Source organism: Mustela nigripes, chromosome 1 (genome assembly GCF_022355385.1).
Source record: "Mustela nigripes isolate SB6536 chromosome 1, MUSNIG.SB6536, whole genome shotgun sequence".
Lineage (NCBI taxonomy): Eukaryota > Metazoa > Chordata > Mammalia > Carnivora > Mustelidae > Mustela > Mustela nigripes.
Window position 1 is genome coordinate 204,862,079 of NC_081557.1, and position 13,043 is coordinate 204,875,121.

The 13,043-nt window shown below is 61.6% G+C and overlaps 1 protein-coding gene across 1 annotated transcript; it reads left to right on the forward strand.

The window, feature by feature from the left end:
* Positions 1-5,337: 5,337 nt before the first annotated feature.
* Positions 5,338-9,680, forward strand: HMX1 (H6 family homeobox 1). The gene is made up of 2 exons (XM_059395675.1): positions 5,338-5,731; positions 8,370-9,680. Exons 1-2 carry the CDS (start codon positions 5,338-5,340, stop codon positions 9,023-9,025), a joined length of 1,050 nt encoding a protein of 349 aa, XP_059251658.1. The 3' UTR covers positions 9,026-9,680.
* The last annotated feature ends 3,363 nt before the right edge of the window (positions 9,681-13,043 follow it).

Sequence of the window (13,043 nt, forward strand, 5' to 3'; positions counted from 1 at the left end):
ATATACATCCAAGACTTGCCTGCACCATGATCTCCACTTGGCCCAGACCAGCCCCTCGTGGTAGGCAGCACGGGCTGGACTGGCTTTTCAGGGTACGTTCCCTGGGCGGGGTGGGGGGGGCGTGACTGGCCCAAGAACACCTTGGAATCAGCAGCTGAGCTGAGTGCCTGATTGCCTCTGGACAGCTTCAAGGACACTTCATGCTGGCTGTGATGTGGGGAGCAGACTGTCTGATCGGCCACTAAGGGTGTCCCGGGCTCTCCCCTCATCCCGGCTCTGGACTGTGCACCAGCTCCCTGATACCAAGACAGGCTGGACCCTCCTTTGTGCTCTGCCAACTCCCATCCACCTGCCCCTGCCATCCCTTCCAGGTGACTCCCCCTGAGACTCAGCTTTAACCCTCTTCTGGCCAAACAGCCTTTAGTGGCTCCCCCTTGCTTTGCAAACTAAGAGCTCTATTCTCCAGCTCTCCGGTGCACAGGCCCTCTTGACTGATCCCAGCTCTCTCCTCCCCTTCATCTCCCTGCCTCTGGGGGCACAGCCACCTTATCTGCTGAGCGACCAGAGAATCACCGCTTAAAGCAACCTGATTTCCCAAACACGTGTCCGTTACAGCGTCACTGATGAACGATGAACATCGGATAAAACCAAGTGCTCATGAGGATGTACAGACATGGGCACTGAGGGAGCTGTTCTGAAGAATCTTTTGATATCGCTGAGCAATGGTGGGTCTCTCTGGACCTTTAGCCCAGGGGTGCCCTTCTGGACACATGCACCCCTAGAGAGCTCTCAGAAATTCTGGCAGGGGTGTTCTTGCCAGCGACATGGACAATAGCAGAAGTGGGCGGCAAACTGAACCTCCCCAATGGGGCAGCGCCTGCTCCATGTGGTGTGTGCCTGTCTCTTCCTGACCAACTACAGAAGATTACCCAACCCACCATCTGAGGACCCTCTTACTGAGAGATGGGGTCCCGGCCCCTTCGCTGTGAGCCCTGAAGAGCTCTGGGACTACTGCAGTCCACAGAGCACAGAGGAGCGATGCTCTGAATTCCCAGGTCAGGCTCTGCAGTGCCTCTCCCTCTGCCCCCCCACCCCAGCTCTGCATTTATTCTGGAAACCCAAGCTGTGTGGGAGCCAGGTCACAGGGAGAGGACCCATGTAGGGCTTCCTCAGCAGACTCCAGCCCCAGCCCTCGGATAAATGAGCCATCGCCACCTGGCCCTCAGATGAGTCCAGACTTCATCCCCTATCCCCAAGTTCAAGTCTTCCACTGGAGACAAGCTAGCCCCAACCTGCAGACCCCATGGGCCACTAACAGATCACTGTTTTTCATCACTAAGTTTTGGGCAAACCTGTGACACGGCCACAATAACTGGAACAATGGCATATGGGGCTGTTGGGTTAGAACATAGTGATTTAAAACTGAGGGCAGAGAAATCTCAAATTTACACTTTAAGGTAAAAAGAAAATAAGAGGTAAGGGAGGTTTGGAATGTAAATTAATGTGTAAGAGCTCATATGCAGGGCAGCATGGGGGTGAGCTAAGGACCAATGGGATTGGCGTCAGAGATGAAGGGAGCAAGAGTAAGACAAAATTTGAATTTAAAGGTGGACATTCCCCATGTTGGGTGTAGAGATTATTTAAACATAAGAATGAATACATAAAAGTGGACATTCCCTAAAATTTTTATTTTTATTTTTTTAAGATTTTATTTATTTATTTGACAGACAGAGATCACAAGTAGGCAGAGAGGCAGGCAGAGAGGGAGAGAGAGAGAGGAGGAAGCAGGCTTCCAGCTGAGCAGAGAGCCGATGTGGGGCTCGATCCCAGGACCCTGGGATCATGACCAGAGCCAAAGGCAGAGGCTTTAACCCACTGAGCCACCCATGCATCCCCCTAAAATTATTTTTAAAAGGAAAAGCTTATTAAGACCAAACACAACAGGTGGTGGCCGGCCACAGTCTGCTGGCTCCCTATCCAAGCTGCTGGGATGATTCCCACCAACACTTCTTCGAGTTAAGGGGCATCTGTGGTGACTGGCCCCAAGCTCTGCAGCTGGGACTTGGGTAATGAGGCTGGGTCTCTGCTCACTGTCCAGCCGAGAAGAGCACTGGGTGTCCTTTGGGACCATTTGCTGGGACTCTGTGGGGTCCGTCTACCCCACCCCCCCAACAAGGGAAGGGGAGAGCTGGAGCTGGTAAGAAAGGACAAGAGTAGACAGAGAAGTAAGGAAGGGCAGCCTCATGGAAGCAGAGATGCAGAGAGGGGACTACCGGGAGTCCCTCTGCACGGTGCTTACCGGTGACCAGAAGACTGCGCTCTGGCCCACTTAGTGCCAGAAACCTTGCTCAGGTCAGGGCCCCCAAGGGGCAGTGTCAGTCTGGAGAGAGTGCCCGGACAGGAGAATGTCCTGGGGTTGAGAACATAGAGCCCCTCGGAGCTACCCGCCAGGCGGAAGGCGCAAAGCCTCCACGGCGGTGATCCCGACCTCCGCCTCTGCTCTGCCCGCAATCCTGTCTAGGAACCCGCCTCTCTGCCCACCTCGACGCAGGGCTGCCCTTTGGCTGCGGGGCTCTGGCTCAGGGACCCGCGCAGCACACAGAGGCGGGAGGCCTGGGCGAGCACCGTGCGGCTCCCTCTCCTCCCTAAGGGACCCGGTGCCACAGCGGCAACCATCTGGCCGCTCTCGGAGGACCGCGCAGTGCGCTCGCGCTCCGCCGTTGCAGTCGTGGCGAACCGGTGCCGGCGGTGGAGAAGCGCCCCCCGCAACCCCGGGCTGGACGGCGAGAAGGCCTCGGGCTCCACCGCTTGTGTTCAGCCTACCCCTCGCCTTCCACCGCGACCTTCCTCCGTCCCCCCGCAGAGGCAGTGGGGCGACCCTGGCGAGCCCGGGTGCCTGAGTCCCCCTCCCGGGAGCACCCAGCCTCCCTCGCAAGAGCCTGCGTGGCTGGGTGCTTAGTACCAGAGGTTCATAGGAGAAAAAACCCAGATCAGAGCCCCCCCCCGCCCTGGCGCCCAGGGCCACACAGCCTGAGAGCAGAGAGAATCAAAACCCAGACTCCCCAGAAAGCCCCCACTCTCAAGGTGCTTGGAAATAATGGGAATAAACTGGGCACGAACCTCTCAGGCTTGTGGTTCAAGAAGAATGCTGAAGGTGGCCCCAAGACAACTTGCCTAAAATCGGTGGTTATCTGGAAGACACCCATCCTCACAGTCATTGTTTTCTTATCTGGGTCTCTCTCTGGCCTCAGTTTCCTCCCAATTATCCAAAGTGTCCCCCAATTAGACTGTGTGATTAGCCCAGGGTAGCATTTATCAAAGGACTGAGGCTCCCATTTCTTCCCTGGGCTTATCCCCTTGTGGCTCTCCCCTGCCGGAGTTTCTCTTACCCTGGCTGCCCCCAGGGAACAATACTTGGGAGACCCCAACTCTTCCCTAAGACCCCAGCTCTTGTCACTTTTGCTCAGTATCCTTATCTACACAAAGTGGGAAGAGCCCTCATCCCAGTGTCTGCCTCCAGGCTGGGGTGAGTTCCTGTCTTTGACCCTCTTTGCCCCTTCAGGGGCGGTATGTGAGGACCAGAGAAGATGGGCACAGCACCTGCTTGTAGAGGCTGCTGAAATGCACACCCCATGTCGGTCCCAGCTCCCCAGCTCCTGGGCTAGTGAGGGGCTGACAGGGGGGAAGCTGGTTGGAGGCAGGCATGCCAGGAAATGCCCTGGGGACGTGCAGCATCTAAGAGCCTGGCCAGCTTCACCTTGTCCTGGCCTGATCTCTGGGCCTCACCCCTCGGCTCCCGAATCCGACTCTGGGGACGTGGTGCCCACTCTAGACCCAGAGCTCCAGAGTTACAGGCCTGCTAGAGCCACTTACCATCTGGGGCAGTCTCTCCTCTCCTCGCCTCCCTCTGTTTTCCCCTCTGGAAAATGGGGTTGATGCTCCTCCGGGTAGCTGATCGGAAACTTGAAACTATCCAGGCCTGCAGCCCTCCCAGAGAAGGCAGGCAGCACTCGGTTGGACTGGGGGCCCGTGGCTGGCACTGGGGGTCAGGACAGATCTCGCTGAGATAACCCGTGTTAGATGAAGCCCACTCCACCCGCGCCATAGGGCTGCGAGCCTGGTCACAAGGTTACTCCTGAGTGGACACAGCTCCAAGGGTGACGGCTGGGCCGGAATGCACTCTAGTCCCGCGCTCCCTGCTGCAGAAAGGGGAGGAGACTCCCCACGGGTTCACATCCAGAAACGGAGTCTCAGTGAGGCATGGGGCCTGCCCCCAAGAGCTCCTCGGCTAGGGACAGTGGCCGACGCTCCCCGACTAAGTCCCGGGCCTCCCAGGGAGCCGGTCGCTGGGGAGCCACTCTCACTGTGAGGGCCTTCGGGCGCCAGGAGCGGGGGTAGGGGCGAACATTGCCTTACGTTCTGGTGCTGAGCCTGGGAACTAGAGAGTTCTACGGCACCACATTCAGCGTGGAAAGCATATTTTATTAAATGTAAATATTGAAATATGCCACAGCTTTGCAGCCACAGTCTTGAAACAAATGGCTGTGGCCCAGCCTCTGACGCTTTCCTGGAAGTCCCGGGGTCTTCACGCCCCCCGTGCACACGCACATCCACACGCCCACCCACGCGCGCGCACACCCACGTGCACACACGTACATACCACACTCGCGAGCGCGCGCACAGTTACTCACGCTCGGTCCTACACTCTCCCCGTGGCGAAGCGATTACGGCCACCGCCGGACGGTGATTGGCCCGCCCGCCTTCCTCGGGGCCCCGCGGCCAATGGGCGGCCGCCCGGCCGACGCCCCGCCCCACTCCCCCACCCCCGGCCCGGGCGGCGGGGGCCCCGGGAATGGATCACGCGAGGCCGACCCCGCCGCGACCCCTGGCCCCGGCCTTCCCGCCGCCCGCCCTCGGCCGCGCGCCCGCCCGCGCGTCCGGCCCCCGGCGGCGTCTTTTGGGCCGCGGCCGCGCTCCGGGCCCGCCGCGGCGTCCTCGGGCTGCGCCGGCGACCCGCCGGGCCCGCGCCGCCCCGCCCCTGCCGGCCCCTCCCCCGCCCCTCCCCGCCCCCAGCGGGCCGGCCCGGGCGGCGACCAGAGCGGCGACGTGAAAGGCGAGCGAGGCGGCTGTCCGGCCGGCTGTCGGCACGCACCCGCTCCCGGCCCAGCCCAGCCCCGCGCCGAGGCCGCCGCCCGCTCGGCGGGGCCCGACGCCAGCGTTCCCGGCGGCCGCTCCAGGGCCGGCCCGCGCGTGCGCTCGGGAGCCGCGCGCCACAGTCCCCGGCGGGGGCCCGGGACCCCTGAGCAGCGCGCAGAGCCCGACGGGCCCGCGGCCGCGATGCCGGACGAGCTGACGGAGCCCGGGCGCGCCACGCCGGCCCGCGCCTCCTCCTTCCTCATCGAGAACCTGCTGGCGGCCGAGGCCAAGGGCGCCAGGCGCACGGCCCAGGGCGGCGGCAGCCGCGAGGACGAGGAGGAGGACGACGACGACCCGGAGGACGAGGACGCGGAGCAGGCGCGGCGACGGCGGCTGCAGCGGCGGCGGCAGCTGCGTGCGGGCGCGGGGCCCGGCGGGGAGGCGCGGGCGCGGGCGCTGCTAGGGCCGGGCGCACTGGGCCTCGGTCCCCGGCCGCCCCCCGGCCCCGGGCCGCCCTACGCGCTGGGCTGCGGCGCAGCGACGCGCTGGTACCCACCGGCGCACGGCGGCTACGGCGGCGGCCTCAGTCCGGACAGTGAGTGGGGGCACCGGGAGGCGTGGGCGGCCGGGGACAGTGCTCGTGGGCTTTGGGTCCGTCGGAGGCCTTTCGGGGCCGCCCTCCTCCTCGCGTGTAGCGGGGCGGGTTTGGAGGCCCGCTCCTCGGGACAGGGTCACCACACGGCTTCGGCGTCACCCCTCGTCCGCCAGGCTCTGCGGGTCCGAGGGAGGCTGGAGAGCCAGAGGAGAGGAGCCCAGGGACCACGGGCTGCTGAAGCCCAGCGAGGGAAGGGGCATAGAAAAAGACAGGGAAAGACGGAGAGCAGAGAGAGGGTGGGAGAAGAGGGAGAGAGGAAGAAGGAGAGGGCTGTGCGGAGAGAGGAAAGGAGAAGAGGCAGACACAGCAGCCCCGCGGGTGACGGTGAGAAGACCGGGAGGTAAGGGCAGAAGAAGTGAAGACAAAGTAGAATCCCACCCGGAAGACCAGGAAGCCTGAAGGGGCTGGAGTAGAGGGAGCCACTGTTGGGGGGCTGGATAGTAGAGGGGGGAGCGTCTGTGCCCCCAAAACCCCATCTCTTGAGAGTTGCAGACTGGGGCTGGGGCCTCAGAGGCCTCCCTCTTGGTCCTCCTGGGCAAGAAGGGAGCCGTTCTGAAGCCCCCAGACCCACCCCCTCTCTCTTCCTTTTCTGCCCCTCCCCCTCCCTTGCCTTTGTTCCTTGCTGAGGGTTCAGATGCTGGGAGTGGGGGTTCTCAGCCCCAGAGCTGCTCACCCCTCTTGCCCTGAGTTCTGCTCGCTCTGCCCGGGCTCACCGAACCCCTTGGGGACCTGCCCTTTGGAGGAAAACCCCTGGGAAGAACACCAGGAAGTCATTGGAACGCTGGCCCCCAGGCCTGGCCATTACCCACCGCCCCCCCAACACACATACTGTAAAGCCAGTGTGAGGACTGTTCCAGGTTCTTGCTCCAAAATCCGTTAATGTGTGCTGGGGGGTAGGTGGCCAGACCCCTGTCGATAAATTCCCCACCTAGATCGGGAGTGATCCTTCTGCCAAGGGATCCACTTCCCAGAACCCATACCCAGAAAAGTCTGGGATTTCCACCCCTTTCACGTACACTGGATCAGGGCTCTAGCGTTTCCCTGAAATCAAGTGACCATATTTCGTGCCCCCCCGCCCCAGGAATGTTTCTGAGAAGGTCTGGCAGGGTGAGCTGTGATCTCCACCTTGCCCCAGGTTCCCCTGCGCCCCCCCCAACTCCTGAAGATGGGGCTTCTTATTTCGTGCAATGCGGGTTAGGGTCCAGGTTTGCCACCGAAGCTGGCAGGCCTAGAGTGGTGTCTTGGGGTAGTGCATGGGCCTCTGTGAGTCTGGGCGCTTAGGGTGCTGTGAAGAGACAGGCTTCTCCTGTCTGGTAGCACATAGGCCGGACTGGACCAGACTCCCCATCAGGCACCCAGAAGGCTCACACCACCCAGGGTTGGACAGGGGCACACACATGACTCCACACACCCCCAGGGGCCCGAGCCACACATACGAGCTGAGCTTTGTGGGCACACCTTGTAAACACTGATGTTGCCGGCAGGCCCTGGCTTCCGAGGGCAGGGGCTGCAGGGGCCAACCTCCACTTAGACCTACCAAGGCTTGGCACAGGGTGGGGGGGGAAGGTGGAGGGACTCAAATCAAGGGGAGGCTGAAGGGCATGCTGACCCTGACTGGCCTGCACCCCGCACTCTGGGGGGGGTGGTGCAGGAATATGGATGTGCACCTGGCAGCCTCCTTCACCTGGAGGCACCGTCCCCATCCCGTGCCAGTCCTGGGGGACATCTCCTTACTGTTGGGAGATCAGGTGGAGCCCGGCATTTGGAGCACAAGCTCGGGAACCCTTGGAGGCCCTTCTTTAACCCCAAGCCCCCAGGCTCAGCCAAGGCTGCAAGAACGGTGGGGATGCCCTGCAGATGCTGTGTTTCTGCGGACCCCCGTTTGTACTTGTGCTGTGGAGAATGGACAGGCAGGCCTCTGTGGGTGTCTGGGTGAGGGGTGCAGGAAGTGGAGAGGGAGTGGGGATCCCAGTGCCACCTGGAGTTTTGTTTGGGGACTGTTTGCATGCATTTATTCTCCTTCCCAGGGCTATTTCTGTGCAAGCGGGACTTTTTGCATCTGTCCGCATATGCAGGTGGCTAGGGAGGGTCACTGCAAGTCTTCGTTTCTGTGTTTGGGGGGCTTGGCATAGGGCTGGGTGCTGGGAGTCAGGGTGCCCTTGTTTGTATCTCCGATGTCAGTCTTTCCTCCCGGGCCCTGTGCCGCCTACAATTCTTCGTCGTGTTCTTCGTCATGTTTCAGTGCGGAAACACTGGTTTCGAGAATCTCTTTTCTGTGTTTCTGTTTGCATTTCTGTTTCTTTTCTTTCCTCTCTCCCCTCTCGTCCCCTGGTGTGTATGTGCAGCCCTGAGCCAGGCTGTGTTGCCAGCCTGCTGGTTTGTAGTACTGCTCACCTCCTCTCGCCTCTCCCTTTCTCCATCCCTGGGTGAGCTCTCCAGGCAGCAGCGCGGGGATACGCGGGGACCAGTTTTGTTGGCAGCTGTGGGAGAGGCCACGGTTTGGGGGAGCGGCCAGCCACAGTGATTGGGTCTGGGGATCAGCCCCAGAACCAACCGTGTGTCCCTCTCTCCCCTGCAGCCAGCGACCGGGACTCACCGGAGACCGGCGAGGAGATGGGCCGAGCGGAGGGTGCCTGGCAGCGGGCCCCCGGGCCGGGAGCCGTGCAGCGAGAGGCGGCGGAGCTAGCGGCGCGGGGCCCAGCGGCCGGCTCGGAAGAGGCGGCCGAGCTGGCCGAGGCCCCCGCGGCGGCGGGTGAGGCGCGCGGCGGAGTCGGCGTCGCTGGCGGTCGCAAGAAGAAGACGCGCACGGTCTTCTCGCGCAGCCAGGTCTTCCAGCTCGAGTCCACTTTCGACCTGAAGCGCTACCTGAGCAGCGCGGAGCGCGCCGGCCTCGCTGCCTCCCTGCAGCTCACCGAGACGCAGGTCAAGATCTGGTTCCAGAACCGTCGCAACAAGTGGAAACGGCAGCTGGCCGCAGAGCTGGAAGCGGCCAGCCTGTCACCGCCGGGTGCGCAGCGCCTCGTCCGCGTGCCGGTGCTCTACCACGAGAGCCCTCCGGCCGCAGCCGCCCCCGGCCCCCCGGCTGCCGCGCTGCCCTTCCCGCTAGCTCCCGCCGCGCCCGCGCCGCCACCGCCGCTGCTTGGCTTCTCCGGGGCCCTCGCCTACCCGCTGGCCGCCTTCCCGGCAGCTGCCTCCGTGCCCTTCCTGCGGGCGCAGATGCCCGGCCTGGTGTGAGCCCCACCCGCTGGGCCCACTGCCTGGGTCCGCTGGGGACCTCTGGGGCAGCCCAGGGAGCGCGCTGGGGGAGGGCCCCTCTGCACCAGATCGCAGGCTGCACAGCAGACCCGAACCCTGTCTTAAACTCGTCCAGAATGTAACAGAGATGTCGTCCACCGCGGCACCCAGACAGGTTGGACCTGTGGCAGGGAAGAGGACATCCAGGAGAGACACTGTGCCCTGCGGCCGGCAGCTCTGGCAGGACAGTCCTCCACTGAGGAGCAAGTTCAGCCACCTCCCACTGCCCCACTGCGGCCAGCCAATGCCCAGGCCCACTCCACCAAGGCCAAGAGGCTGTCCAAGGTGCTTCAAGGTGACTGCTCCCCAGCACGGCCCCCACCCCACATACATGTCCCTTCCCAGGACCGTGCAGGACCCCGACAGCAGGCTTCCAGAGGACTGTGACCAGCCTCAAGGCCTTGGCAGTCGGCCCTACGGAGGGAGACCTCCAGGGCAAGTGCCCCTGCACAGGGGAAGGGGCGAAGACCGGCCAGTGGCCCCAGCGTCAGAGTGTCCCTTCACAGATAGGGCCAGGGTGGGGCTTCTCTCCTGGGCCATGGCCTCCAGTTCTTCTGGTGAAGACTTTTTTAAAAAAACAAATCTACTTATTTGCATACGGAATAAAAGGGACGTTTTCTGGACTGTTTCTGCTGCTTTGTGATCACTGGGGCGGGGCCCCTCCTCTGCTAGCAGGCCACCATGGGTCCTGTCCATCCGTCAGTCCATCCTTCCTTCCTGGAGCTCTTTCTGTGCTGACCAAGGACCGGTGGCAAGGTGGAAAGGGCAGGCAGGAGTCCGGGTCTGGGGACTTCTTGCTTTAGCCCCCATATCCCGGGAGGCCCAGCTGGTCCTCCGGGGGACTTTGCCGCAGGGAAGGTAAAGGGTTGGGGGAGAGAAGGGGGCTCTGTGGCCTGTGTCCCACCATTCTGGGACCTCCATGAAACCTAAAAGCCATGAGTCAGGTGGAGGTGGAGCCCATTGCCTCTGGCACAAGGGGCTGTTGGCTGTGGCTGTGTCTGTGTGGGTCCCTCCATCCACAGCCCCTTTGTTGATGGCCATCTCTAACCGTGTGGGTTTTTCTTTTGGCTCAAACAAAACATGGACACTCCTAGCAAGGTCAGTGGGGAATGGTGCTCTCCAGCCTCTCAGTCCCTGGGCCATCTACAATCTCTGGCAAGCTCCACGGGGGGGGGGGGGGGGGAGATCCAGGTCGGTGGGCAAAGCCCCAGCTCGGGGCCAAGTTTGTGGGTTCAGAACAAAAGCTTATTCCAGTAGTCTGGATTATATGATGGCCATTCAGGCTCTGTCCACCCCAAGATAGGCTGTTACAAGGTGACTACAGGGTCCCCTGCAAAGGGGGAGAGATGAAGGACCCTCTGTGGTTATGCTTCTCCAGTTGGGGAGAGAGGTCATTTGGGGCTAGAAATTTGGGTCCCTTCTAACAGAATTGAGCCCCCCCCTGGAAACCTGTGTCTGTCCCTCAGCTTCTGGCTCTTGGGCTGAGATGTAGTGACCAGCCATACCAGGGGCTCCGTGCTCTCAGAGGTGGCACCAGACAGCCCAGGAAAAGGTGCCAAGGGGGTCTACCCTGTGCTGGTGGTCCATCTGTCTGTCTGGAACATCCCGAGCCTGAGGGCCAGCCAGCTCCCAGTGCCCGGAGGCCAGGCCTGGAAAGTGGGGCCTCCTGGAGGAGGTGAGCCCATGGCTTGGGAGGTCCTTGGCCTCTAAGTCCTTGCCTTCTGGCTTATGGTTCCCTCTGCATAAGAGAGATTTCCGGGCTCCCTCCCCCCACACCTAGCCCCTAACCCCACAGGTGCATTCCCTTGTGGCCACCTTGGCCTTCCTTGGGCCCTTCAGGGGCCAGCTGTCCTCCTCTTTGGGCTGGTGGGGGAGCTGCCCCACACTGCTTTTCTCCAAACTAGGTTTTACTGAACTTTGGGAGGGACTTCTGATCTGCTTCAATTAAATGAATTTCCTGCTAGTTATTTTCCAAGGGTGTGGCTTCTGGTCAGTAGCCAAGCGGGACACGGGGGTGCCCAGGAGGCCCCTCCAAGGGCAGCACCAGCCCATCTTCCCCTCTCTGCTCCCTCCCACTCTCCCCACTCTGCTGTAGGTAGGCCTCAATGTTCCTGCTCCTGCCTGGGGCCCCACCTGGGGCCCTTCCCCTCTGTTCTTCTGGTGCTTTCCTGGTGGGCTCAGGCAGAAAGCAGTCATCCAAAGGACGCCAGCCCACCTGGGCAGAGGCCTCCGGGGCCAGCGTGGGTCTTGCTGGATGCTGCCATCCCCTCTGCCCCCTTTCTTTCATGCCAGGCGTGTTTGGGAGCTCTGGGGAGCACCCTCTCCAGGGTACAGAGAAGAAATGGTTTTTGCAAACAGTTAGGGTCACGGGGACTCAGACGGTACAGTGAAAGCCCAGGTCAGAGATATTATCACTAGGAGACAATCATTTTATTTAACTGTTTATGGCTGATGTGGGTACAGTCCCCAGGTAGCCTGGTGACCCTGCTGACCACAACTCCCCACTGAGCTGGTGTGGCTAGGGTCCCAAGGTGGGTCACCCTAGGCAGTGCCTGCGGGGGGCCACAGGTGTGGGAGAAGGGGAAGGAGAGTGCACGTGCTGAGTCTAGGAAATCTGTTCTGTCTCCTGGGAAGCCAGCCAGCCCAGGGACCGTCACCCTCACTGGCCACCCAGCCTGTCTGTCACCGCATCAAGGGAGGAAGGGTCTGTAGCTGCAAATTCGGGCAGGATTTGGACGAAGGGCTGTCTTTCAATGGAGTAGTGAAAAGTTGATCTGTAGAGAGGCTTTCTTGCCTGTGGGCTCTGAGGTCTGTGGATGGAGGTAGCCAAGAGGTAGAAAGAAGGGCTGTGTCGGCTGTGAGGGAACAGCTGGGGTCCAGGAGTCTAACTTCAGAGTCCAGACCTGGGTTAGGCCAGCTGGGCTCTGGAAAGCTGGCTCCCCTCACCCCCCATTCTGAGCCAGCACACTGGGTGTCCTGGAAGGGGTGCCACAAAGCAAAACAAAGCACAACTCACAGCCCAGGAAACCCTAGAGGGCGCGCAGGTCCAGGCTGGGGATGCGCTGGCCCCAAGCTCCAGCAACATCCATCACCAGGAACCCAGGGCTCAGCGACCCTGCTCCTGGCAGATGATGAATATCTTCCATCACTTTCCACCACACCTGCCCTGCCCCCTCTAGAACCCACCAACCTCACCTCCTCCTTCAGTGAGGTCCAATTCCTGCTACAGTGGACTGGTGGACTGTGCTGGGGCTGCTGGTTGCAGAGTCCCTGAGCCTAGGCAGGGCTGAGGGGCTCTGGAAACCTGGGGCAGGCCCACCTCAGCCCAGGCTCAGCCCCACTCCCCTCAGTGACTTTGAGCAAATCCCTCCTCCCCTCCAGGCCTCAGTTTCCCCACGATAGACCTATGTGAAGATGGTGGTCTATAACCTGTAAGTGCTTCCCCTTCTCTGATCTGAGCAAGGTGCCAAGGTTCCTGTGACCAGGGCCATAGGGACACCCTCGCAGAGATGTGCAAACACGGGATGGGATGGGGAGCAACACCCCCCCCCCCCCCCGCCCCAACACACACACCGCACAGTCCCCTGCTCAGTCCCCTTCCCCGGGCTGACTTTCTACCAACTCCGCCCTGAAAAGAACTTGGAGAATCAGTCCCCTCCCAGAACTGGTCCCCAGGACTTCAGAAGGTGAAACTCATCCTCACAGTGTTGGGAAAGGCCACCAGGGGCTTGGGTCCCTCCTTCGGCCAAGGGTGAATGGGGAGTTGATATCTGGGAAGGATTCCCAGCCAGGTTCCTGCTCCATGTAGGAGCATACCCGCTCTCCAAGCGGATGAAGCAGATGAGCTCACCCTGTTCCTCCCCAGAGAGTTGCCCTGCCTGAGCCGCCTGGCCTTGGCCATGCCAGGCCCCAGGCTAGGAGCACAGGCAGCACCCTCATCCAGAGCCCTGGTGCAGGA

Coding starts and splice junctions, on each gene's coding strand:
- HMX1 (XM_059395675.1), top strand. CDS start 5,338: ATGCCGGACGAGCTGACGGAGCCCGGGCGCGCCACGCCGGCCCGCGCC. Junction 5,732..8,369: donor CGGCGGCCTCAGTCCGGACA/GTGAGTGGGGGC, acceptor TCTCCCCTGCAG/CCAGCGACCGGGACTCACCG.